Genomic DNA, 27,063 nt, shown 5'->3' with positions numbered 1-27,063 from the left:
ATCCTTCTTTAATAAACATATTTTCTTGGCATAGGTTAGCCATTTCATCTATATCCTTTTCTCTGCAAAAATCTCTATATTCTTTGATACAGAAGCAAATCTGTAAACTTTTTTATATCACCTCCCCTGCCTCTATATATCTAAACATAGGTGCCCAGTAAATACCAACTTTTTTGGCCAATTCGCTCATGTATGGTAAGTAGTACTTAGAAGAATAAAACTATATGTCACAAAATAATTTTGTTATTCTTCTGACACCTCTCTAAGTAAGATAATCCCTTGTATTATAGCATCAATAATACTGAAAATAATTTCTCCTAGTGACAAAGCATGAACATGTGTCTAGTAAAAACTATGTCAAAGTCAGACATTTGAATTTCATTTATAAGAAAGGGGACACGTAGCTTTATACAATTAAAACTCTGCAGAAACCACAATATATTTTAGTTCTTAGCACATCCGTACCTTCGAAGTTTAGAGTTGGTCATTTCTAATGCCTAGAATATTACACTCCCATGTCCTTTACCTTATAGTAAGTGACCCTCTCTAATCAAGTGAACCACTGTGATTCTCATCATAAAAAGAAATTATGAAGATTTTTCAACAATAAAAGCAGTAATATGTCTTCTCGAAACCCTCTGATCCTTGGCCATCTTTGCTCCCTCAATCCCTGTCAACTCAGCAACCAATATTAACCAATATTGCCAAAGCTAATCACTTTCTTTGCTACTTGAAGACAAGACAGCATCTGACTCATATCATGTCTCATTGTTTGCTAGCAAATAAACAAAAAACTATATTATTTGCTTGCTCAGACTTAACAATAAATACATTGCTACAGGCTACTTGGATTGGCAATGTGCTATTTCTGCAAAACAATGAAACTGACCCAAACTATTAGAAATCCCAGTGTCCAAGACCCTGGATCAGTGTGCCTCTTGCTGTCAGAGCACCTGTCTGTGAGTGATCTCTGAAAGTTTGAGGCAAAATCCTTAATCACTGAGTGGTAGGGATAAAAGGAAGGGATGCTTGGAAGACCTTCATAATCCATCATGGAGGCCACAGTTGGAATCCTTCTTTGCCTAGCATTTGGATATTCCCGCAGAAACAAATATTCTTTTAGTGAAAAGTTATATTTTCTCTTGTTTAGATGATAGTTGATTGGAATTTTTACTTTTACTATTATCACATCATTAAGTAAAAAAAAAAAAGATGCATAGAAAAAAGAGTGGAAGAGAATAGGTCAAAGATTAACACCCATTAATCTAATGCATTATATTCAGGAACTAAATCATTAGAAGCCAGGTAAGAGCTACGAGAGTTGACTGATAAAAGATAATTCTAGGGGGACAAGACATACCAATTCATATTATTGTTGTCCGTTGAATTTATGAACATAAGTTTATTACTCACAGCCACCTGGGGGAAAATATACCTAATGGAACAAGAAGTTTCCATAAGGATAATTTTTCCCACTCTGAACTTTTTCACACCTTTAGCCCTTTAGAATCCCTCTCTCTGAAACTCTCTTCCTGTCTCCTGTACTCACCTGATTTCTTCAAGGTCTTCAGTTTCTAGATTAAATGTCACATTCTCTGTCCACACTCTCTACAAATCTCGAAGAATTAGTAACATCTTATTTGTTTCCAAAGGATGTTAAACTTAACTCAATTATGACCCCTGATACATTCTGTTATGGTTATCTATCCCTGCTATTAGACTGCATAACTCTTGTGGTCAGGGAAGCATCTCATCCATCTTACCACCAGCACTAAACCTGCCAAGTGTCTGGGACAGAAAAGGGTCCAAAAAAGTCTGTCAAATCCAAGTGGAAAGAAATATATGTAACTTATTTTGTTGAAGGTGGAAGCAAATATCTCTCAAAACACATCTCTGTTAGTCCTCCTCTACTAAATACTCCTTAATTGCTCATCAAATAAACAGTTATTCTTAGAAAATATAAGTACAGGAAGAACTCCATTAAAGAGTTAAAAATATTAAGTATTTTCTATTCATTTGATTTTTTATTTTCTAAACTTCTAATTATCTTATTTTAATAAAACTTTCTTTATTGCAATTACACTTTTGTTTTTTTACTTTTAATACTTTTAATTTGGGCGCCTGGGTGGCTCAGTTGGTTAAGCGACTGCCTTCGGCTCAGGTCATGATCCTGGAGTCCCAGGATCGAGTCCCACATCAGGCTCCCTGCTCAGCGGGGAGTCTGCTTCTCCCTCTGACCCTCCTCCCTCTCATGCTCTCTGTCTCTCATTCTCTCTCTCGCAAATAAATAAAAAAATATATATATTTTTTTTAATTTATTTTAATATAACTAGGTAGTTTTCTTTGATCAAAAAAAAAAAAAATAACGTCCTGAGTGTGACATTCTCAGATATTCTGCTACTAATTGAAAGGTTACAGAGTTGGATAAGACAGGGACTTGCCCTTGAGAAATTCACAGCTTATTAAAAAAGACAGACTAGTCAAAATAATTAAAACTTAATAGGCTAAGATCTCTAATATAAGTACATAAGAGTAGAAAAATATAACGATTTGGGAATGACTTACAATTTAATGAATAAAAATAATGATAAAATACTTTAATTCTTATATTGATATTAACCTCTACTATTATTTCTGGATGATTAATTTCTTAACATGTAACACTCACTGAACCTATTATGTACCAGGCATTATTCTAAATCCTTCATGTGTGTAAATATATTGAATTCTCTCAATAGCCCTCTCTATAAACAATATTATTACTCCTGAGGGAACCAAGGTAGAGAGAGGGTAAGTAACTTCTCAATGTTAAAAAATTAGTATTGGTAATTTGGATTGAAATTTAGCAGGCTGGTTCCAGAAGCCCGGTTCCTAACCATTATACAGACTATGAGCTCAAAAAGCAAGTTTTATACATCCTAAATCTATTCTGGTTATTTTATATGACATTTTGATAGAAATTTTCCAAGTCTTAGAAACTCAAATTCTCTCTAGCATACTATTCTTTGGCATCCTAACGGAGGTGACTTTTTGTCTCTGTAGTTCATACCCCCACGCTTCAAGAATAAAAGGTTACTTGTGCCTCTATCACATTTTACAGACCCAGTAAAATGGCATAGCCTTTATGAATGTAGATTTGTTAATTGAGTAAAACAAAAAGAATGTTGTGTACAGAAAATTAACAACTGGGTTCTGTATTCTCTTGCCTTGTTGTAGCATCATAGAACAAGTGATTTTAGTTTACTTCAGGCAGAACTTTTCTAAGATTGTTAACAAACTCCACCCAATACACTCCCAACACATTCCCAATCACCATTTAAATAAGGCATATATTTGACTTTAAAGTAAACATCTCAGTGTAATTGATGAGAAGGATTATTGTATAAAAGATAACTATTATGGTACTCATGAAAAATGGCCTACATATGTTCACTTATTCATTCATTTGTTCAGCAAATATTTTTAATAAACATCTCTATAAACATTGTATGATGCTAAATACAGGAAGTAAAAAGGTCAACTAAGATACAATCTTATAAAAAATATAAAATTTCTCTGGAGTAATATCTACTGTGAGCAAAGTCAAATGAAAAACAACAAAGTAAAAAAATTATTTGAGATATATAGGATTGATAATGGCTAATTTTCAAGATATACAAAATGTTTTTATAAATCAATAAGGAAAAGCTATGGAATGCAATAAAAAAGGGGAATGATATGAATAGGCAACTCACAAAAAATGAACTATAAATAATGAGTATTTGAAAATGTGATATCCTCAATATCACTCATAATGAAAAAACTGGAAATATAAACAACACCTTGCTGCCCTCCATAAAATTAGTAAAAATTTTAATCAGTTTTCCACCTCTCAAGGTTAGCAAAAAAGAGGAAAACATTCATTCTCCTACCTTACTGGTAAAATTGTAAAATGCTGCAGCATCTAGTGGAAATTAGCTTTTAGTCTGTTGCACTATGGGAAGCAAGTAAATGTTGGATTAATGAAAAAATGTAAGTCTATTCTCACAGATGCCATCCTCACATATATAATTTGATATATAGATACCAACCAAAGTAACTTTAACAATCGAATTAACTTCTGACTTAGATTCAGTGCTTTAGCCAGAGCCAAAATTGGGAACTCCAATATTGGTGTCATAACTTGGACAGGTTCTAGTAAAGTCCTGCAGAGATCACATCTTCATGGATTATCAAGAATGTGAAAGACATCCCCACAATCTCCCGCAGGCAGAAGGAATAAGAAGGTAGATTACAACTAGAACTGACCTACAATAGAAGCAGTTCCCACAGAGTTAGCAGCAGCCTGATGCCCAATATCTCAAGCCAAAGGTGATCTTGGCTTATACAGTTTGAGTGGACTGGAGGAAGTCATCCAGGTAATAAATGACAAAGCCTGAACTAAGCTAGGAGCACAAGCCATACCTAAAAGAAGAAGGATTGGGGAGATATCAAGGATTTGGTCACTGTATGGATGTGAGGGTAAGTATCACGAGGCATATAAATGACTCCCAAATTTTTGACTTGGGAAATTGGAAGATGATGGTGCCATTGCCCTACACAATGAATAGGAGGAAGCATTGCTTAGAAGTTTGTCTCTTAAGCCAGAACTCCTCAGTTGGGCTCCAGATTCTATTGGATACCAACTATGTGACTCTAGCCAAATTAATTAATTTCTCTTTGCTTTGATTTCCTCATTTCTAAAATATGAATAATGGTAAGATCTACTTCATAGGACTGTTATGAGGATTAAATAAGTTAATATATTAGTGCTCAGTACAGAGTGCTTAGAACAGTGCCAAGCACATAGCAAGTGTTATATAATTGTTAGATTACTAATAGTATTAGTTTAAGGACTTAAAATATTTGTCTTCTTTGAAAACTTATAATAGTGATGTGTCTACATTCATCCTCAAGACCACAGACAATGGACACAGTGATAAAAGTTGCTGATGCATTCCGGAGACTGTGGCTCAGTTGGAATTCATTCCTCCTCAGTCAAGGTAATGAACAGAAGGAGTTACAATGTGAACACACCTCTTGTGAAAAAAAGCTCTCTTCCTCCATGATCTATCATATCTCTTATAGGCAGGGAGCATCACTACTCCCCTAAATGACTCTGTTTCAGACAAACGGTGTATTTAGGATACCTTAAATATCATATGAACCTTGCCAACCCCATGTCCTTCCTCACATTTGTGCCTACCCTCTTTATCATTTACAGCCTACAATCTTACTCAAACTCTTCCTCCTTTACTATTGTATGGCAAAGCCCTCTCCCTTTTTTAACCTCATACCAGTAAGAACTTTTCTATTGTTTCATCCAGCCCTTCTTACACGTATCTATTTTTGTTTCATACTATATTTTCCTAAGTGATTTTTTAAAAAAACAAACTTGGGGTAGGGCAGGGGGGGATAACCGTCTTTACTACTTTGCTACCTCTGTGTTAGTTTTCTTCAGCATAATGCACAGTAGATGTTGAATAAACACATCATCATTGATTGAATGATAGTTGTAGTTTTCCTCAATAGAAAGGAGAATGACAAAGACAGAATGTAGGTGGAGATTTAGTTGAAGTTTCCAGAATTAAAACAAATGTCATTAGAGACAACTTCTAAAAGGGTTTGCCCTCTATTCAGTGTACGTTAGTTCTTATGTTCTTCAGCTACAAACCTCAAGGTCATTCCCTTTCTCATAGACTTCACTGCCATATTCATGGATCTCCTCTCCCTCCTGCCTCTAGTCATCACCCTCAGGAACTTCAACCTCTATACTGACTATTCCCCAAACACCTGGCCTCATAGTAAGTACCTTTACCTACTTAGCCCTAGAAATCTTCACTCATTCTTCACTTTATTGCTAATACATTTTATCACACCAACTCCCTTCATTAACCTAAGGATACCCTGGTAGTTGCCATACAATAACAGTTAAAAATATGGCATCTAGTGTCAGACAAACCTGCCAAAATCTCTATTTGGGAACTTACTAGCTCTGTAAGACCGAACAAGTTAGGTAACTGTGAGAAACAATTCTCCATGGCATTTCTGCACATCTTAGATGAGGTTTTGCTCTGTACTGTCTCTTCAAGGTTGTTAGTATAGCAAACAACCTTGGGAAATACAAAGAGTGTTTCCCACTGATGTGAAAGGCAGATTTGATGTATCTCTTCACCAAGATAATAAAGATAATTTCTCCTTCTGCGGCAATGTTGGACAGGTTTGCTAGAAACCTCTTATAAGATTGGGGGTTTCCTAAGCTTAGAGTTCCTCTGTAGTGACACAAAACCCTACATGCAGCACTCACCAGGGCTACTCTCTGTCATCCCAATGGGACATGAGGGGCAAAGGAACATGAAGCTCATGCCACTTGCTATACCACGAGTAATGAAGTAATCTGTCTGTCTCTGACCCAGGAATGTTTTGTCCTCTGCTAGCATCTATGAACATGTGGCTGGTTAATTTGTTAGCTTGTGAGAAAGGTAAGATCTCAGACTTTCCACAGTTCTTAATAATAACCTCTTTATGCTTCAGTATTCCTTTTGCCAACCCACAAAATGGAGAGAAGATGCCTATCTCACAGAGTTAGTATGTTAATTAAATGGAAAAATGAGATAATATATATACCGTGCTTAAGACCAGTCTGAGCCTCATAACTGAACTCTACAACAGTTTTTGGTGACTTCTGACTGCCTCCTTGCCAGTTCTGCTGGCCTGCTCTCCAGCTCAGTTCTCACTGGTGGTTTTGCAACACTGACACCATAAATCATCCTCTTCTGGAAAGTTCCTAATCCCTTGAAATTCTGTGACTCTGGTTTCCTTCTTACATTTTTATCCTTCTCTAGTTCCTTCCCAAAATGTCACACACACACACACACACACACACACACACACACACAGGAAAGGAGAATGTTTTACAAATGTCCTAAGATGGTCCTAAATTTCCACAAAATGTTAATTAGCAATGCAACAATAGCAGCCTACAGGTTTTTCTAAAATGGAGGAAAGGAAAAGCAGTAATCAGAATGAGGGGATGAAGAGAGTCATAAGATCTTTATCAAAAGGAGATAAGAGTTATAAGACACCTGTGACATTCCATGTCACTCACTTATGTAGATGGTCAATATTTATTATTCTATTATTCTCCAATGCCTGATCTTAATGAAATATTTGCAAAAAAAAATTACTAGAAAGAAAACAAGAGAAATGGTGGCTGTAACCTATATAACCAAGTGACCATCGAAACATAATGTGGAATGATGGAAATACAGTGTGAAAAGAAGACAAATTTTTACCATCAACAGATCCCAGGGAACCCCAACTCCAGCTTTTAGTAGTTGTCAGAATGTGGGTGAGTTCCTTCACCTCATGAAACATCAGTTTACTCACCTCACAAATGACGGAAGACCATGCACCTTGAAGATTTGTTGATGGGTTTCCTCAATAAGTTGGATCTACGATGAGTATGACTATTGCAGGACCGAAATACTGAAGAATTACTCCTTCAGAAACTCATATGAGAGCTGAGGGACATTTCTGAATATTTCCCAAAAGAATATAAAATTTTGCAATGTAGGATTATACTTGCCAAATATAGCATTATAGAACTTAAACTCTGGCTTCGTGAAAATTCGAAGTATAGAAAATTCCTTAGTGTTAGACTTACGTAACTCAGTGTCAGCCTTAGATAACCCCTTACTTGACTTGATAAACTTACCTGTAACAAAAAATCAAAGAGTGCTAGCTTGGACCACTCGTGGTGATGTATTTCAGTACAACCCCATTCAGGCTTGGGTACTCGACCATTCTGCCAGCACTTCTGTTTCAACGACTGTTGGTAAGTTCCCCAGGTGAGCTTAACAGAAGAGTGGGTCTCATTACTTGTTGGAGATAAAGATGAGTCCCAGAGAATGAGAGGACATGGGCGGCCATCTACAGATCCAAAAAAAAAAACCAAACTCACTTTAGCATGTTTAGCATGACTCAGTATGAGCCTTTAGGCAGTCCCTCACAGCTTCACCCTCTCACCTACCAAAAAAGTTTGATTAGATGATATTCCATGGTCCCTGTTAGACAACGAAAGGAAAGATTTTTGAGACAAGACCTTTTATTGATGTGGCGCAGGAATAAGCCACTAATCACCAATAACAATGTTCTGGTTAATGTGGTTTTATTCCACATCTAAAAGCAGCCACCACAAAAAGGGAAAGAATCTAGTCATTTATAATTGTCTATTCAATGTCTGAGAGGGGCTGCTCTCTCTCTGTAATAACAACTGTCTGATTTTCTGAGGCCATGGAAAAAGAATTTTTTGGAAGTCGCAAATTTAAAAGTGAAATTGTATGGCTCACACCAGCTACTATAATCTCCAAAGAAAGAAAAAAGAAGCAAGATGGAAACTTTTTTTCTTCTCTGAAGGAAAGAGTAATGCTCTTGGTAATGGATCATTTTTTCACACATAACCTCACAAAGTGCATTTAAGCAAATGCATTTCTTCAACTACAAGCACATAGATGATATGTAAAAAAAAAAAAAATCTGTCATTCTAATTGTTTTTGTCTCACTCTTGATAGTTTAGAAATGCCACTGCTAGGTGGGTATTGAGGAGGGCACATTCTGCATGGAGCACTGGGTGTTATGCACAAACAATGAATCATGGAACACTTCATCTAAAACTAATGATGTAATGTATGGGGATTAACATAAGAATAAAAAAAAAAAAGAAATGCCACTGCTAGACTGTATAAAGAATGATGAGCCCAAGTGAAGTTATAAACAGGGAAGACCACGAAGGTCCATTATATGACACTTTAAGCTTAAAACCAATGACGTCACTTTCCAGTCCCCATTTCTGACAAATAAAGTCACTGAGAGATGATGTTAAGCGGCTTTGCTTATAAGTTAAAAATCAGAATGATGCTCTTGGGGAAAAAAAAAAAGTCACAAAGATCTGGAAAAGCCCACTAAACTCACTCTTAACAGGCCTGGACAACAGAAGCCTCTGAAATTATGACTGGAATGTCTAAGACACATCACAGGAATTTTTAAAAACCTTTTTAAATAACCTGAGAGGCTCTCGATCTATGACTGTATTCCTTTTGGATAAAGACATTTATTTTTACCGTCTTGCTTGTTTGCCTTTTGTAGAGCTCTTATCTCTGTCTGGCCTTTACCACAGGAAACAGTCGCCTTCTCTAACCTCTCTTCAATTTGCTGTTACAGTGACCTCAATAATTTTAGTAGTGTTCTCTTGATCATTCGGATCCCCTACATTCCGGTTTTATTCAAAAGAAAAATCTTCCTCCTTTTAGCCTTGCAATTTCAGCCTGGGTTTGCAAGAAGTCCTTTAGATTTGGGGAAGTATGCTACCATCACCAACACACAAGCAAGAAAAAAAATAGAGAAAGAACATAGATCTAAAAGACATCTCCCCTTTTACTTTCCTTTGACTTTCCTAAATGGTTTTGGGGCTGCTCGGACCTAATTGTCTTCTTAGGTATAAGATAAATATAAATTATATTTATATAATATAATATATATTTTATATATTATATATAATATATTATATATAATATATTAATTTTATATATTATATATAATATAATATTAAATATATTATATATTATATTATATATAATATTAATTTTATATATATTATATATAATATAATATTAAATATATTATATATTATATTATATATAATATTATTATATTATATATTATATAATATATATTATATATATTATATTATATATAATATTATTATATTATATATTATATATATTATTAATATTATATATAATATATATTTATATAATAAATATAATTTTAAGTGAGTGGACCCCAAATATGACGCCAATTTAACAAATAATAATAGTAAAGTCCAGGTAAAAGCAGTCCATCGTGAGCGGGACACATGTAGAGACCAATGTAACCAAATATGAGTGGAAGATACAACATCGCTTTCAAAGACATGCGTACTTCAGACTTCGAAAGATAAACACCAAGGAGTTCTACCCATTGGTGTCTCTGGACTAAAGTTATACACAGACAGCACTTTAGATTCTCAGGGCTAGGAAGTATTCAAAGGGAGTTGAAACCTAATCCTGAACCTCAACAACACAAATCAATACAGGAGACAGACAGGCGGGCCGTTTCCTCAGCAATTCACATGAGGCCCGCAGAGAAATAGGGAAATGATCTACATAAACAACTGAAACAGTTAACCTTCTGGGCTGTTTTTCCTTTCCTTTAAAACGTTTGTTTCTTATTTTAAAGCAATTAAAAGCAAATCTACTCATTTTGGGAAATGTGGAAAAACATTAACATGTAAAGCTAAGAAAACAAAAATCATCTATAAGCTCCGGATAGGAGCTTAGTAATTGGTTCTGTGATTTATATACTGACTTCTGGTATTTTCCCATCCCTTTCTTTTTCACCTCAAAATGTGCATTGTTTTTAGAAATTTAAGAAGTAGAGCTTCTGGTGAGAGCTTAGGCTCTGGAATCCAACAGATCTTTTGAATTCTGGTCACATTACTTCTTTGCTTTGTAACATTAGACAAGTTAAGCAACCTCTCTAAGCCTTGCTTTCATCCTCTGTAAAATGGGGGTGAGAATGTACCTTCCCAAACTGGCTTTTAGGATTAAACGGGCTCTTGCATTTGAAGTCCTCAACCTGATGCCTAACATATATGCACATCCCAGAAAGCTTCTGCTATAACTATTATTACATAGAGACATGATGCAATGACACAATCCATCGGTCTTTGACTGCCTTCCTTTGTTTATGGAGCATCTACTATGTGTCAAGCATTATTCTAGAAACTGAACCTAAATAAATTAATAAATAAATACCAATCTCTATTTATCTTCTTGGCACTGACACTTCCACCAGGGGAAAGAGGCAAAAATTATGCAAGGAAAATAAACTATTTGGGACTGTCTCATATCTACAGTTTGTCATGATTGTTTTACTAAATATTTTACCACAAACACTTCTCTTATAATTAAATATTTTTAAATGGCATCAGTTTAACTGTCATACAATAACCTAGCCTAGTGGTCAGCACACTCTGTCAAAGGTAGGTAGTAAATATTTTAGGCTTTGAAGGCCGTCCGGTCTCCATCACAACTACTGACCCAGCAAGTGTTTAACTCTCCTATAGCACGGAAGCAGTCAAAACCAGTATGTCAACAGATGGATGTGACTGTGTTCCAATAAAACTTTATTACAGACATTGAAATTTGCATTGCACATCATTTTCAAGTGTCATAGAAATGTTATTATTCTTTTGATTTTTGTCAACTATTTAAAATTGGAGAAAGCATTTGTAGCTCAAAAGCCACTCAAAAACAGGCAAGGGGCCGTCTTTGGCCCACAGACTGTAGTGTATCAACCCCTGATCTAGTCTTTGAGAATACTGTCTTTCATTTGCCATCTCTCTACTTTAGCGCACTGGATTTTTTGAATGATACATTTTCTATACTATTATTTAAAAAGCTATTCTCAAACTGCCTGCCAAAGGGAGCTTTCAGCTGCTAGGAGTAATTGGTTTTCAATTAATACTCTGGGTTTTTCTCCACATCCATCCATGTCCCCTCAGCAAAATATTTTGAATGCTGACTATAACATAAAAATGCTCCATCCTGCCCTGCTGGGAATCTGTGCACCTCAGGCAAGGGGGATTTCCAGAAGCAAAAAGAAAGCAGGGTGAGTAGCAGTTCTCAGGCTGAGCATGGGTGCGGTGGTTCCTTTGCACACACTGGTCTCCTTCCTGCGTCTCAGAGCGTATGGCCCTCGAGATAATAGTGGTAGACAGGATGGCTCCAGATCTCAGAGCCACAAGTACTAGTGTGAAAAGAATTCCACTTTTTATAAAATATGGCTGTTAAAAGAATTAAGTGAACTTTGATAGATCCGAAGGGATGACAGAAAAATAGCCTCTGAAAACAGGAAACTGGTTAAAGCAACTTACCCTGAAGTGTTTCAGAGATGAGGAGCATTCATCTCTTCACATTCAGGTTTGTCGAAATGATGCAGTACTGCGCTCTCTAGAGAAATCTTAACAGTGAAGAGATAAAATTCTAACTGTCAGAGTGGTGAGAAAGCAGGTTTCAAAAGATATGTGGGTGTTCATGTGAATTAAAGGTTATACAGCTGCCTTAAAAAAAATGAGACTTGCCAGTAAAACCTATTTTTTTCCAAAATCTGAATATTTCCCCTGAATTTTGATGTTCCCCCAAGTCATTCTCTATTCAAAAGCACAAAGAAGACATTCTTTTGAGAAGATGAACGTGAATATTCACTAAGAATGAGTCCTATACGCAATCTCCTTTGCCTGGATTTATTAAATGCCCTTCACTTTGAACACTGGCTGCCTGGTTTTGTTGACCTACAGGTGAATGCTAAGCATGCTGGGTGGAGTTGTGAGGGTCTGTCTGCGTTTGTCACTGAACAAAAATAAGTAAAAACATTCTGAGTTCTGAAATCAAAAGTCCTTTCTATCATATGGGCCAGATTCCAAGACTGTTCCAAGACTCCTTGTGAACAAGACAAAAAGGAAAGTGGCAGTTCAGCTCAGAGCCCTTCATCAAAAACGACTCTCCAAAACCTATTCAAGAAAACAAAAGCCAATCAAAAATTGAAACTCATCTTTGTTATAGGAAATGAATTCTGTCGGGTTCTACCACAACTATCAACAGCACATTGGAGGAAAACCTTAATGCCTTGGATCTCTCATTGTTAAAGGCAATTATTGATGTTGATGTAACTCCAATGACAGTGTAGCAGGTGTCTAGTTGTTAATGATCCCTTAAGTACTGTCTGCTCTATTTTTCTAGAGTGTCTCTCCCAGTAGGGTTTTGGCAATTAAAAATATTAGACTGAAGTGAAGAAGCAGGTAAGATCTCTTGGCTTAGAGTTGGTAAATGTGAACAAGTCAGTGAATGTGAGGGAAGGGAAAACAGAAATGCAAGATTCTGGGACAGCCTTGAGGGAGGAGAAAATTGGAAGGATTTGATGACATTTTAATTCTGCTCAGGGTTTTAAATGTTGTTAACTTACTCAAAACACAAGTTTTTACACTCATCCTCAAATGGACCTTTGAGTTCCTGGGTTTCGGACAGAGAGAATTCAGTGAGGCACAGCAAACACAGAGACCTTACAAGATCCCCATCCCAGCTAAGGCCCCGGCCTCAGAAACAGACAAGTTGCACACAGAATGACAATCAGACAAAAATATTTGCCAGTTGAACAAGTGTTTGAAGGGAACAAGTGAAGGACTAACATAGAGATGGAGCTTTCAGTACACAGTTAAGAAATGAAGAAATACAGTGCCCTACTAGAATAGCTCTGTGCTGAAATGTCGCAGTTAATAAGGGGAAGAAACTTCGCTGAAAAGGAGCTAAGAATATGGGTGTGGTAGAAAAAGAAATCACAAATGTTGATTCCATTCCTGACTGATCACTGGTCTCCACAGAACGTGAGCAGAGTCCCTCAGCCACCTTGACTCAGGCACTGAGTTCCCCAAGGTATGAGAAGAGTACCTTCCAAATCTACCTCAGGATTATGTGAGAATCCAGTGAAATACTGAAAATATAGCACTGTCAAATATTTAAAAGAACCAAACCTATGTGAGGTTTTTATGATTTAGAAAAAGGAGAGGCAGAATTCCATAGATTTCATATGTATAGGTTCTCTACAGCCAACGAAGTCCTGGATACAGAGACCTGTCTCAGAAATAGATTTCTGGGTGGTTTAGACTACATTTCTTCAAACAACAAAGAAAGTATTTATTTACTTATATAACTGTTTTTCATTTTATAACTTGTTTTCTCTAGGTTGGACTGAGTTAAACTCCATATTTCCTTAAGAGTTAGCTAAGTGTGAAGCCAAGGAAGCAGGAAAGGAGAATGTCTCATGACTTCCGCCGTCACAAACTACTTAATCTAAATCATCAGTTCTACTTTAAAAACAAAGTGTCCTTCTCTTTTCTGAACCTTTGACTAATGGACAGGAGCTTCTGCTTTCTAGGTCTGCCCTGGACTTCTGCTATATATATAAATGCAAATTCCCAGAATATTCCTGTCTCAGTATTCCATTTAGAAAAACAGAAATCAAATGTGACTTCTGAGGGTGGTGATGATGTGGTCACTGTGCCAGGCTCTGCAAACAATCATATTTTGTGAACAAGGTCCTGGTCACATTGGGGTGACCCAGTCCTGGGCAGTTTCGTGTTTATTAATGTAGATAAAGGAGCCATTAATTCCTGCCCAGGGTGACCTTCCTACAATGCAGAACTCATTATATCACTCCCCTTCTTCAAACCCTTCAATGATTCCCCATTATCTGAAAGATAAAGTCCATGTCCTTACATGACATCAAACCCAGCCACTTTGGAGACCACAGCTTTATCTCACTTCATCCCTGCCCACAACCCTCCCAAACCCTCATCTCCTTCAGAGCTCTGAGGTTTCCTAAGCACCTCTGCCGTCACAAGTTTTTCACACATCTATTCTCTCTACCCTTCCGACACCCACCCTATCTCTCACTCCACCCACAGTGACTTCAGATCCAGTTCTGACATTAGCTCTTCAAGAATTTTTTACAATGCCCCATCCACCACCCTACACACACATTCTGAACTAAATTTTCCCCCTCTATGCCTGCAAGGCCTCCTCAAAATATCTCCATTGAGATACCCTTTTTATATCATACCCTTTTTATATGGTGCAATTGCTTAGCTGTCTCCTAACCTCCAAACTGAGTGTTCTGTGAGAACAGGGACTATTTCTTAATCACCTTTGGACCTCCAAAGTCTGACATGATATCTGCACCAAAGAAAGCACTCAAAAATGTTGGAGAATGGGGGCGCCCGGGTGACTCAGTCGGTTAAGCGTCTGCCTTTGGCTCAGGTCATGATCCCAGGGGCCTGGGATCAAGCCCCGTGTTGGGCTCTCTGCTCAGCAGGGAGCCTGCTTCTCCCTCTCCCTCTGCCACTCCCTCTGCTTATGCTCTCTCTCATGCTCTCTCTGTGTCAAATAAATAAATAAATCCGAAAAAAAAAAAAAGGTTGGAGAATGATAGAACAAATTTTTCAGAATCCCTCAATTTTCATCTATAGCCCTGAAGTTCCAAGGAATAGTCAATGGGCTCAGAATCGAATTCTGGTTAATGGGACATCCTTACAGTAAGCTGTGATTGAATTGTCCTCACTCCCAATTGAGTTAAGAAAGATCAGAGAGAAACTTGAGGAAAAAAGGTGAGGATATGCAGAGGTTTCCATGACTTGGTTCCATCTAGCTTGTGCTCAACAGTCCACTCCCAGGTCTCCATAATCCTGTGAGTCACTGGAATAATAAAAATTAGGGTGGTGGGAACACCCATCTGCGTCTCTCTTCCTGAGCCCAGATCACTGTCATGAGAAGGGGAGTAGTTAAGGCATCATGGCTACATTCAGGAATCAGACTGCAAGGCAGTGGGGAAAGCAGGTTACAACCCAGATGTATGATTAACTGGAAAAGCCCCAGGCCACAACTATTGGAGGCTAACACGTGAGGTGAGGGCCCATAGGGCACAGGATAGCACAGTGGTGAAGAACAGGGCTATGGGGTTCTTCCAACCATGCAACACACGACCTGTGGGCCTTTGGAGGACATGCATTATCTTCTGAGCCTCATTTTTTCCCACAGAAAATCTGTCTAACAATACCTAATATATGGGGCCATTGTGAAATTTCGTGAGATAATAAATGTAGAGTGCTCAGTGTTCCACAGATGGGAGATATTGGTATAATCCACTCTCAACTCCAAGCACTTTCTTTCAGTGACCACTTTAGGTGCCTGTTTACTTAGTTCAAGTAAATGTTAACCTAGATAAACAAATTAAGAAAATCTAAGCAAACACACCACCAAGAGCTAAATCAGCATTAAAACTGGATGAAAATAAAAGGTAACATTTACTGAGTATTACAATGTGTTAGGCACTTTTATAAATATTTTTTATATCAACTCACTTAATTTTCACAACTTCATGAGGTAGGTACTGTTATCATCATTATTTTTATTGTCATCATCCCTAGTATGCTAATGAAGAAAAAAGGTGCGCAGAGAGTAAGTTAATTTATCCCAGGTCACACAGCCACTTGATTCACAAGTGGTAGAATCAGGGTTCAAACTCAGGAAGTCTAGATTGTCAATTGCCATGAACTGAATTGTGTTCCCCCCAAATTTATATGTGGAAGCCCTCAGTACCTCGGAATGTGATTGTATTTGGAGACAGGGCCTTTAAAGAGATAGTTAAAATGAGACCATTATGGTGGACCCTAATCCCAAATGACTGGTGTTGCTGGAAGAAGAGATTTGAACACAGAGAGACACAAGGGAGGGCACGTACAGAGGAAAGGCCATGTGAGGACAAAGAGAAGGCGGCCATCTGCAAGCCAAGGAGAGAGGTCTCAGAAGAAACCAAACCTGTGGACCCCTTGATCTTAGATTTCCAGCCTCCAGAACTGCGAGAAAATAAACATGTGTTGTTTAAGACCCTCCACCTATGGTATTTTGTGATGGCAGCCCTAGAAAACTAGTATGACAATCCACACCCTTAACTACAAAGCTATTTGAATCAGTGTACGGCTTTTTCCCCATGTTTAGAACAGCACCTCACACACAGAAAGTAAATGTTAGCAATTACAACAGAATATGACTGCAATATTTGCCCATTAACTGAAATTGGAGCGAGGCTGTCTTGTCCTTCTGCACCTGTGTGGCCCTTAGACCAACCCAGAGACGATAACAGATTCAGTCCTAATGGAAAGACCACAACCTTGAGCTCAGGAGGGTTCTGAGTAGATCCTGACACCAGTGGCAGACGGAGATGCCCTTCGGGCCACCAAACTCTCACACTGCCCACTGGTGTCAGCTCTAAAAAGGCAGAGATTCCTGACGGTTTTGTTCACCGATGTAGACCCCAATGACTAGAAGAGCCACTGGCACAGAGGAGGTGCTCAATAACATATTTCTTAAAAAAAGAAAAGATGACTGGGATACTGGAGTAGGGAGCAGACTGCGTGGAACTGAGAGGCACATGCATCCTTCACGCCGTGGTAACCATTCATCGTCCTTTCCACCCCAGCCATGGGTGGGATCAAGGGACAAGCTGCAGAGGCATGGCAGAGGAGGTCCCCATGTCCCCTCACTTGTCTACGAAGGTATGTAGTGAGCAAACAAGGGGACACTGGAGCGGATGCTCAGCAAACTTTTGTTCACCAATGAATGAAATGTATTAAGCTGACCAGCTCAATTTGATTGCTAAAGAAATACCCTTAGGGCTTTTCTGATAACACAATGTGCTTTCAGTCCAGATTTTTAACAATAAAACGTGATGCCTACACTCCCAAAGAAAGCTTTTAAGAAAGTTTGCTTTTCATTGGACTCTCTCATATTCTGTTGTAATGTAATTCTATTCTATTCTATTCTATTCCAAGACTTTTAGGATTTTGAGTCAATGTGTTTTCAGATTCTGGGGCCATCTAGATTATTCTCATTATTCCCTGCAAAATGTTTCTGTCCTGAGAGCCTGAAAAACATGAAATGGGCAGGTGTCATCCCCCTGCTCTGGCAACTGCCCCATCACCCAGCAAATACGGTGATACCCACATGGACTCGAAAAGAGAGTGGAAAATACACACTGTTTTTCTCCTACTTTATAATAAGACGAGGCAATGCAAGTTGGCAAACAGGGAGCGACTTGGGATCTACAATGAATTTAAATGGAAGTTGGTGGGGTGCCTGCAGTTTGTCATCTAAGCAGCCTTGACATACAGAATTCCTGGAACCAGGCTACCTTAATTTGGTATGGCAGCTCTGTGGCAATAAAGCAGCATCCTAAAAATAAAGCATACATAATGCATCTTCCATGCCAGGCATGAAAAATAGTACAATGCTTAAATGCTACCAAAACGGTGTCCCTTGGGATTCATTCACATTACTGTGCAGACTGCTAGGGAAGCTTTGGCAAAGCCGCTAAATCGAAGATCACAGAGGGGTGCTGGGTTTTCTTGTGCTCTTGACTTTTATATGGATGTAGTCTGCTTTTCTAATCTCAGGTAAACATTTTAAAATATTTTATTAAAAAAATTGAATATATCAGCACCATACAGTGTCTGGTGACCCTTGAAATGATGTATGACTTTTGCAAGGGTAGTTTGGCAGAAAACTTACCAATATGTTCAGTCATGTTTGCATATCTATGATCGTTTATGGTAAAACAAGAAAATCTGGTAAACATCAGCTTGCATTTAAAAAAAAACACAAAAACAAAAACCTTGCAGCAGTGTTCAGAGTGGTATGTCATACTTCCTTTATACAAAAATATTACCCCTGTTAAATTGTTGAATTGAAAACAGAAATTAAGTAGGAACAGTAGTGGCAAATCAGAAATCACCATGCTAAAATTTGCCCATTTTTGCCACTATCCCATAACTATACCAAGTTATATCTGAGAGGTGATGTGGGTTAAGAGAATCCACTTGAGGGGGCTTTATGTATCAGACAGAATGGTTACAAATTTCAGTTCCATTGCTTACTAGCTATGTGTCCTTGGGCAAATTTCATAATCTTGCTGAATCTCAGCGTACTCTGATATTTAAAGTATCGATAGTATCTTCTTTACAGAATGATGAAGTGAGGCATAGACATATAATGCCAAATGCAGTACAGGAACTGGATGATGTATAACACGAGATTCATTACAAATTCACAGATGACGAAGATGTCATTGTTGCAGAAACTGATTTTTTTAAAAGCCCTTTGATTCTATATTTCCATGCAATTTTGCATTTCCCACGTAGATATGCACAGGATGAGACTCTGTTCCAGTGGGAATTGCTAGATTTTGTGGCATGACACACCACCAGCAGCCCCTACCTAATTACAACCTTGCCTCTCCCCAAGGACACCCTTCTCATTTTCGGGGTTATCTTTGGAGTCGCACCTGTCAGAAAATGGCCTCGTATACGGTACCGGGTCAGTGAGTCCACGAATTTCACATACATACTTTTTTGTATTCAAGGAGAATCACATAGAATTCTTCAAGTTATACAACCAAAAACCTGTCCCAAGCTAACCTGGGCTAGTGGGTCTTTGCTGATAGGATCACCCACAACAGTTTTACTAATTAAAAAAACAAACAAACGAAACCTGAAGATGAGCTTTATAATGGAGACCTTTTGTCTTCGGACTGAATCAACAGAAAGATTCATCTGAGAGGCTGGGGGCAGGTAGATCATTTAATCATAGCACTGGACTCTCTCACATCTCCCTCCGCATCTCATGTGTCCTTTACCCATACAGGCGATTACATGACTTTGAGCAAAGTATGTAATTACTCCGGGCCTCCACATCTACCTCAGAAAATGTCTCTCATTGAGGATCCACCTTGTAAAATGTTTATGAGGATTTAATGAGATAATTCATGCACGGTACTTAAAACAGTGCCGAGCATATTGTAACCTCAACATTACTTTTGCTCTAAAGGTTGTTGCCTCCTTGAGAAAAAAGAGGCTCTCATAGCCTGCACTAGTTCACAATATTAAGTAAGCAGATGTACTGGGCGCCTGGGTGGCTCAGTTGGTTAAGCGACTGCCTTCGGCTCAGGTCATGATCGCGGAGTGCCGGGATCGAGTCCCGCATCGGGCTCCCTGCTCGGCGGGGGGTCTGCTTCCCCCTCTGACCCTCCTCCCTCTCGTGCTCTCTGTCTCTCATTCTCTCTCTCTAAAATAAATAAATAAAATCTTTAAAAAAAAAAAAAGTAAGCAGATGTACTAATATACTGCGGTGATGGAGGAAAAAAAAAAGTCATACCTTAAGGCCCCTTAAAGGATTCGTTGAAGGAAGCAGATTGATGAAAATAGGAAAGACAAGGAAGTTAGAAGGCAAGAACTCTTTCTGGATAACTAACTCATTGTATGACCTAGAGCAATCTTCTTATTACCTTTTTTCCATCTTAAAATTAAGGTTAAAAAAATTTTTCTACCGCAAAGGTTTCTTGGAAAGATTTACTGAGATAAGCCAAATATCTATATTTGATTCACAGTACAGACGAACTATGTTCTTGGTACTGGGCGTGAATTTATTTTCACAAACATTAATCAACACTCAGAGAACAGAAACAACACTTAGGGCAGGATTACTCACAGGATTTTCTGGCTACTCACTCTCCCAGATATTAAAATACCTGTTCTTAGACCAAGCCAGATCATCAGAGAAATATATACCTAAAATAATCCAACAGTTCCTCCGAGAGAAAACTCATTATCAAATTACATTACCGTGTGAGGCCAGCAGACCATATTGATGATCCTCACAAGAATAAGCTCTATAAACCTCATTATTTGCATAACACAGAGGTTGCCAAAGACATTTTCATTACCTCTACAGTGAGTTCTTTATAAGATCCTCCAGGAGAAATCTCAGCCTGACTTTAGAACTAAAAATGGTAGTATTTGTCTCCTGAGTATTGGAAGCAGAAGCAAATACAGATTTACTGTTAAGAGTCAGTGGAACAGGCCAAGAATGTATTCCTGCATTCATTCAAAAATATTTATTGAACACCTACCATGTGCCAGACTCCCCACTAGGATCTAGAAATGCTAAAAAAGACAGGAAATGTCTCTGTCTTCACAGACCTAGAGACCAGTGGGAATGGAAAGTTGATTAAATGAGCAACTACAATACAAAGAGATGATATAAAATGAATCAGAAATAGGTCCTGGGCAACTATGTAAGATCTATGACATCCTTAGGTAGACAGGGAACCTGAAATAAATCTAAGCTTGGACCAAAAGAAGAATAAGAGGATCCTAGAGGAAAATACACACTTCTGTGGAAATTGGGAGAGGAAAGACATGTCAGGAAAAGCCTAAAAATAGGTGGATAGAGATAGATACCAAGAACCTAAGACTGTCTATGTATCTCCTGTCCTGACCAGAACTGATCTGTTTATGTACTTTACATCAATATAATAGCCTACATGAGTAGAATTATATTGTGTAGAGCATTCATAACTATATTTAAATTATGTCATAGACTCCTGAGGAAATTGGCTTGATTTTATGTCTCTCAATAACTACATAGGAGAAGGTATCAAAGAAAACACAAAGAAAGATTTAGTATTGTTTGACATATAATCTTAGGTAACTCATCACACTGGAGAGTCATATTGATACAACCTTGTTGGTTTCTTTCCATCACCACTTACGTCTGAAATGAGAGAAGAACACCAAGATATATGGGGATTATAAACCCCTCCTTCAAATTGAGTGCAACTGCCCTTTTTATCCCCACAAATGCTGGATATTCAGGGCTGCCTAGGTGGCTCAGTCGGCTAAGCGTCTGACTCTATTTTGACTCAGGTCATGATCTCAGGGTCATGGGATCGAGTCTCGTGTCGGGCTCCACGCTCAGTGGGAGTTTGCTTGAGATTCTCTCTCTCCCTCCCCCTCTGCCCCTCACCTCATCTCTCTATCTCATTCTCTCTAAAATAAATAAATAAATATTTTTTTTTAAATGCTGGATATTCAGAGCACAGAATAAATATATACAAGGAATCCCGATATTGAAAAGTTTAACTGAGCAATCAAGAAACCAGGGCTTTAGATCTGGTTGTGTCATGTAAAGACATGATATGTGAGGCTTGGAGGCTATGTGAGTAACTCAGTAAACTTGGTACCTCACATTTGTAGTGTAGTAACAAAAATAGACAATATTTATTGAAGATCTACTGTGTGACAATCACTCATTCTATGTGTTTTTCAGGTACTAACTAACAACAACCTCATGAGGTAGGTATTATTGTCCTTTTACAGCTGAGGAAACTGAGGCATTCAGAGATACTGTAACATTTCTGGGTCACATGGTTGGTAAGTTCCTACCCACTACTTTATTCTCCTGACGTCCATCCGAGAGCGCCCCAGAGAACTACCATATTGGAGTACCATGCCTCAAGATCTACTCAAGAATTCACCTTCCCTGCCCAGGGGCCTTTATGACATGATAGTGAATGGCAGTATAGGGTAATAAGAGTGACCCTATGCTACGCCCTGCTTTGTCCAGGACAGACTTGGTGGATGCCTATTATCTCAATGCTCACCAATATCTTCTTTTATTCCAGGGTGTTTTTCCACTTTGGATGATAAGTTATACAGTCACCTAAGCCCAGTGGTTAACAGCTTAAGTTCTGCAGTTTGCTGGGTGTATGTTTGAAACTCAACTTAGCCATTTACTAGCTGTGGAAATTGAGGCCAATTATTTTAGCTAAATAAGTCTCAATTTGCACACCTACTGAATGGAAATAATAATGGTACCTACCTTATAGCTCAGTTGTGAGAAACATAGGGTCAAGGCATTTATCAACTGTATGAATCAATTAGTATAATGCCTAGCAAATAGTGAGCACCCAAGAAAAGTGACTTTTTACCAACCTTTTATTAAATGTCTGAGAGGTTATCTCACATCAGCATAATCATGGTGGACTATTTCGTGAAGTTGAGACATCAAAACATACCTGTGAATCTGAAGCACTTAGACATGGACCAGGATAAGTAAGGAATGCCAAGTCTTTCTAAGTAAATCACTAGTATTTCTAGAAGTACCCATTTTAAGACTAAATTATAATCCTAAAGCCATTGGAAATACAGTTTAGTTCTTGGCCACTCCCAAGAATTTTAATCCTTTCCAATCTGGACTCCATAAAATGCTAAATTTTATGATGACAAAAAGTAAGAAATATTCTTTGATCTTATAATCCCCTTGTGGTCCTTTCTAGCCTGTTGGGCCGGCCTTGAGTCATACCAGCAAATTCTGGGATTATTCTGCTTTCAAACACGAGCCACTGACCCACCCTACTTTGTATTCAAAGCCTGGAACAGCCTCAAGACTCAGAGAATATCCTTCATATGGCATGAGCATGGCCACAGACCAGCCCCTTTGCTTGCCACTAAAGTGACTGGTTACATACCCCAGAGCCTGCCGAAATATTTGTCACGTGACAGAGTCTTAGCAATCAGGCTCAATAAATTATAGTCATGGGCTTGAAGAAACCATATAGCTGGTTAGTATATACCGAACAAATTCCCTATTTTCACTTCATTTTCTTTGTAAAATAAGGGGGTTAAATCCATTGTAAAAGAACCAAATGGTCAAATCTAACATGGTCTGGCTCTGGGCCTTTTAAAAAGATTCCATCTGCTGAAGAAAGATAACGCCCTCTCCCCTTCACTTTTTGGATGGGAGATCCCCTTCACTTTTTTAAAAACTCCTAAGGAATGAAATTCTACTTACTTCCACAGTAACCTCTCTAATAATATGCCTGATTGTCAGCAAGTTCTTTGCCTCCACCCCGCTTCCTCTTCTCATCATGCAAATTGCCACTGGCTTTAATTAGATTTAATAAGCCGCTGGGAAGTGCAGTGAGGGAAAAGGAGAGCAAAGATTACACAGTGTGGGCTTACCCTTGCATGTTGAGTACAGCGTTTCCCTGGAACGCTCATATCCTACCAAAGTTGGGAAATAAAGAATGCCAAACGTATGGAAAGACATGCTGCTGCTGTCCAAATGTGAGACGTGGGTGGAGAAAATCATTTCGAAAAAGAGAGTGAGGGAAAAGAGAAAAATCAACCCGAATCCCCAACAGCTGCAAATCACGAAGCACGTGAAGCTGTTACCTTGGATGAACTCTGATTTCCTGCTCACAGACGGCAGGGTCCTGTTGAGCCCAAGGATCCTGTCCAGGTGGAAGGCAAACACCTCGCTCATGTCCAAAGGCTGCTTGAGTAGTCCACAAGGGCTGGGGCCACAGCCGGGCACAGAGCCAGCGGCGCTCGCCTCTAGCACCAGCAAGCGCGCTCCGCTTTTGGAGGACACGGGCTGAAGACCTGCCACTGCACCATCCGCCAACAGGCGCATTCGGAGGATGTCTTCTTTGCTCAGCCACGAGGGGGCGCTCTCACTGTAGATCCTGATGTTGCTCTCCTGGGTCTTGCGCCGCTGAAAATCTGAGCCCGCCACGTGCACTTCTGAGCCCCGTATCAGCCTCCAGGGTCTTTCCCCAGCCTTGGCCAGATTTGCTCCCTGGACGTACCCAGGCACTTCAGCATCAGCTGCCCTTGAACCATCCTGTGGCTGAAGGGATGGTCCGACCAAAGCCTCCTGTCCCAGGGCTGGCGATGCCACTGCATACTTCTTCCTGCGCTTGGGTTTCACGGTGCCACGGATATTGGCAGGCTTGCTGCGCTTGGAGCGTAGGGTAATGTACACCACGTTGAGCTGCAGCGTGGTCCCATTGCCCTGAGACTCTGGAGGGGCCAGGGTACCATCCAAGGGTATCTCAGGGAAGGGTGCCTCGGCGGTGTCGTGGCTCTGGTGTGGCCCCTTTTCTGCTGCCCTTCCTTGCTGGAGAGAGGCACGTCCCACCTGGCTCACCAGAAAGCCCAGGTAGATGGCGCAGGCAGTGCCCAGCAGGAGGTTCCTCCGGGTCCTTGGGCGCCGGCTGCTCCAGAGTTTACGCACCCGCGGGACGCACAGGGAGCAGATGAACCAGTTTATGAGCTGCCCTGGCTTGTCTGGACAGGTCATTTCTCTGCTGCATCCACATGTTGAACAGAGTTTAAAGTCTGCAGTTGGTTCCTGCTGACATGATGCATGGTTTCCTGAATTCAGCTGTTGCCTCCGCTTAGGTATATAAGTGGTCTCCCGTGGGTAGAGTAGAGGTGGAAGTAAAGGGTTGGTGATGAAGTTGGGAATGTTTCTGACACTCGCCACAACAAATCTTTTAAACTCCTATCGGCCTCCCCAAGGAGAAGTGTGGCTTGTTTCTGGGAATGAATGGAAACAGAGTTAACTGAGTCACAGTCTCAAACGAGTTCAGTTCCTCTTCAAGAGTAAAGGAAAAAAGTAACCCTTTCCTTTCATGAATAGCACCACCATGAAATTTTTTTTAAATAAAGTTTAAAAAAGAGTAACAGGACAGACGTATAGATTCGATATTCAGTTTAAATTAGTGAAAACAAGCCACGAAAATCCAAGAATATTTTATAACTTGTGGCTAGAGTCATTTAATTTGATTCTGAAAGAAAAGTATTAAAATTTGACAAACGCTTTTTGAAATCTAGAAATAATTTCAGACAAGGGAGAGATGATTTTTAAGAACAATCTATAGCCATCCCGTGTTTATTTTTTAAAGTCCTGCATTACAAATTAGGCAGAAGCACCAAATATTAACATTCAAATTCAGAAACATATTCTCTTAATCTGATGGTACAATTTTTTCTTCATTCTGTGTTTCATCATCCCTAATGAAGAATGATTTCAATATAAAGCCATAAATGTCCATATATCTCAGAAGTTATGTTTATTCAGTCACACACACACTCACACACATAAACACAAAACACAAATCCGATTGCTTTTCATTTCTTTTCTTCCCACAAAAGTCAGCTGAAAGAAAATAAAGGGATCTCTAGCTCTATTTTTTTCACATTATTAAAAAGAAGAACTCATAAGCAACCTTACTTACACAGCTGGCCCCATGCTTGGCTCCAGGAAGAATGTAATCCCTGACTGTAATGCAAAGAACTTTTAAAGGCTGAGGCATGTAAGTAGAACATATTTCATGGTCAAGAGTGTTCCACATTTCAAATAGCTCAGCTTTAAAAGCTCCCTTGAAAACTCCTGATTGCAAAGCAAAACGGTTACTTGTCAACTGGCCGCTGGTATCCCAGTTTAAGACGCGTTAGGTTTTTTTGTTTTTAATAGTCTAAAAAATAAACTTTAATTTTAAGGTCTGAAAAAACAAAAGCCAAAGCCGTACAGAAGCAGTTTTCATTCAAATCATTTTCCACTTATTTTTAACCCCTGGGAGCCCTCTAGTGTCCTGTTTGGAAACAGACTCAGAAATGTCAGTCTCATGGAGTTTAAAAGGATTGAGAGTGTTTGCTTAGCGGCAGCGGGATAAATACCTTATAAAATGAGGAATGCCGGAACCCTGCTGTCCATCCCGTGTAGCTGGGGATTAGAGCACCAAGGTTCCCAGGGACTACGACTCACCTTACTGTCTTGACTGTTTACAGAGTAATATTTGTCCTCCACCTCTTCTGAGAAGGCCTAGAGGTTCGTAAAAAGGTAAGAAAGAGTTAACTTAAAAGAGGAAAAAAATAGAACGGTGAGATAAGAGTGCACACAGATAGGGGAAGACATTTACAGTGTGCTCTTGCATGGTGCAACGACTCACAAAAAGAAGTCATGGATTCTCTCTGATTGGAGGTTGTTTTAGAACAGGTTAGTAATTGGCTTGGGGAGTTTACATGTCCTGGCACAAAGGCAGGGTTGATGACCTCTGGGTCTCATTTAAGCTCATTCTTTTTGCTTCGAAGGCAAATAGAATCAGAAGGTAGGACAGTGACAGGGATTGTTTGCCCCACTGGAAAAGAAGTTTGTGATACTGGGGGGCAGGTAGGAGATTAGCGTATGGTGTATAATCCTAAAAATACTGTATTTTACAATGCAAAAAAAGATCAAGGGACTGAAATGTAGAGAGAAGGAACGAATAAACTTCCGAGTGAAAAATGCCAAAAAATTATAATACAGCTGTTACTTTAGCACTCGAACTCAGACCTGTCTTCTTTTTTAAAAGTTCTGCCACATGGAGAAAGGAGAGGAACAATTCCAATATTGACAATAGTCTAGAAGTACCTGTGGATTTTGGCTAAACTTCATGAGACTTCAAGCATTTTTCCAAAAGCATTCTTTGTGTTCCAAAACTCTTAAACTCATAAGCACAGAATTATTTTCTAGGTAGTAAATGTTCACTTTTTGAAAGGAAACCATGACAGAATTGTTTTATTATAACGATATTAGGGGCGTCTGGGTGGCTCAGATGGTTAAGTGTCTGCCTTCGGCTCAGGTCATGATCCCAGGGTCCTGGGATCAAGCCCCCACATAGGGCTCCCTGCTCAGCGGGGAGTCTGCTTCTCCCTCTGCCCCTCCCTCC

General features: G+C 39.1%; 1 protein-coding gene across 3 annotated transcripts in view; it reads right to left on the bottom strand.

The window, feature by feature from the left end:
• The window catches only part of GASK1B (golgi associated kinase 1B), a 49,220-nt gene extending 22,977 nt beyond the window's left edge, over positions 1-26,243 (bottom strand). The window contains exons 1-3 of one of the 3 annotated variants that reach the window (XM_031027734.2): positions 26,121-26,243; positions 23,741-24,889; positions 7,736-7,950 (exon numbers count right to left, since the gene is read on the bottom strand). In XM_031027734.2, coding sequence (XP_030883594.2) covers positions 7,736-7,950; positions 23,741-24,650 — 1,125 coding nt within the window. In that variant the 5' untranslated portion in view covers positions 24,651-24,889; positions 26,121-26,243. Of the gene's footprint in view, positions 1-7,735; positions 7,951-23,740; positions 24,890-25,586; positions 25,733-26,120 lie in introns of those variants that run through there. The other 2 variants (XM_006732922.3, XM_031027733.2) reach the window with 2 other exon arrangements.
• Between the last annotated feature and the right edge of the window lie 820 nt (positions 26,244-27,063).

The sequence above is a fragment of the Leptonychotes weddellii genome, chromosome 2 (assembly GCF_054177405.1).
Source record: "Leptonychotes weddellii isolate Sample4059 chromosome 2, ASM5417740v2, whole genome shotgun sequence".
NCBI classification, from domain to species: domain Eukaryota; kingdom Metazoa; phylum Chordata; class Mammalia; order Carnivora; family Phocidae; genus Leptonychotes; species Leptonychotes weddellii.
The sequence above is the reverse complement of the archived record's forward strand: the minus strand, read 5'-3'. Positions and strand labels throughout refer to the sequence as shown.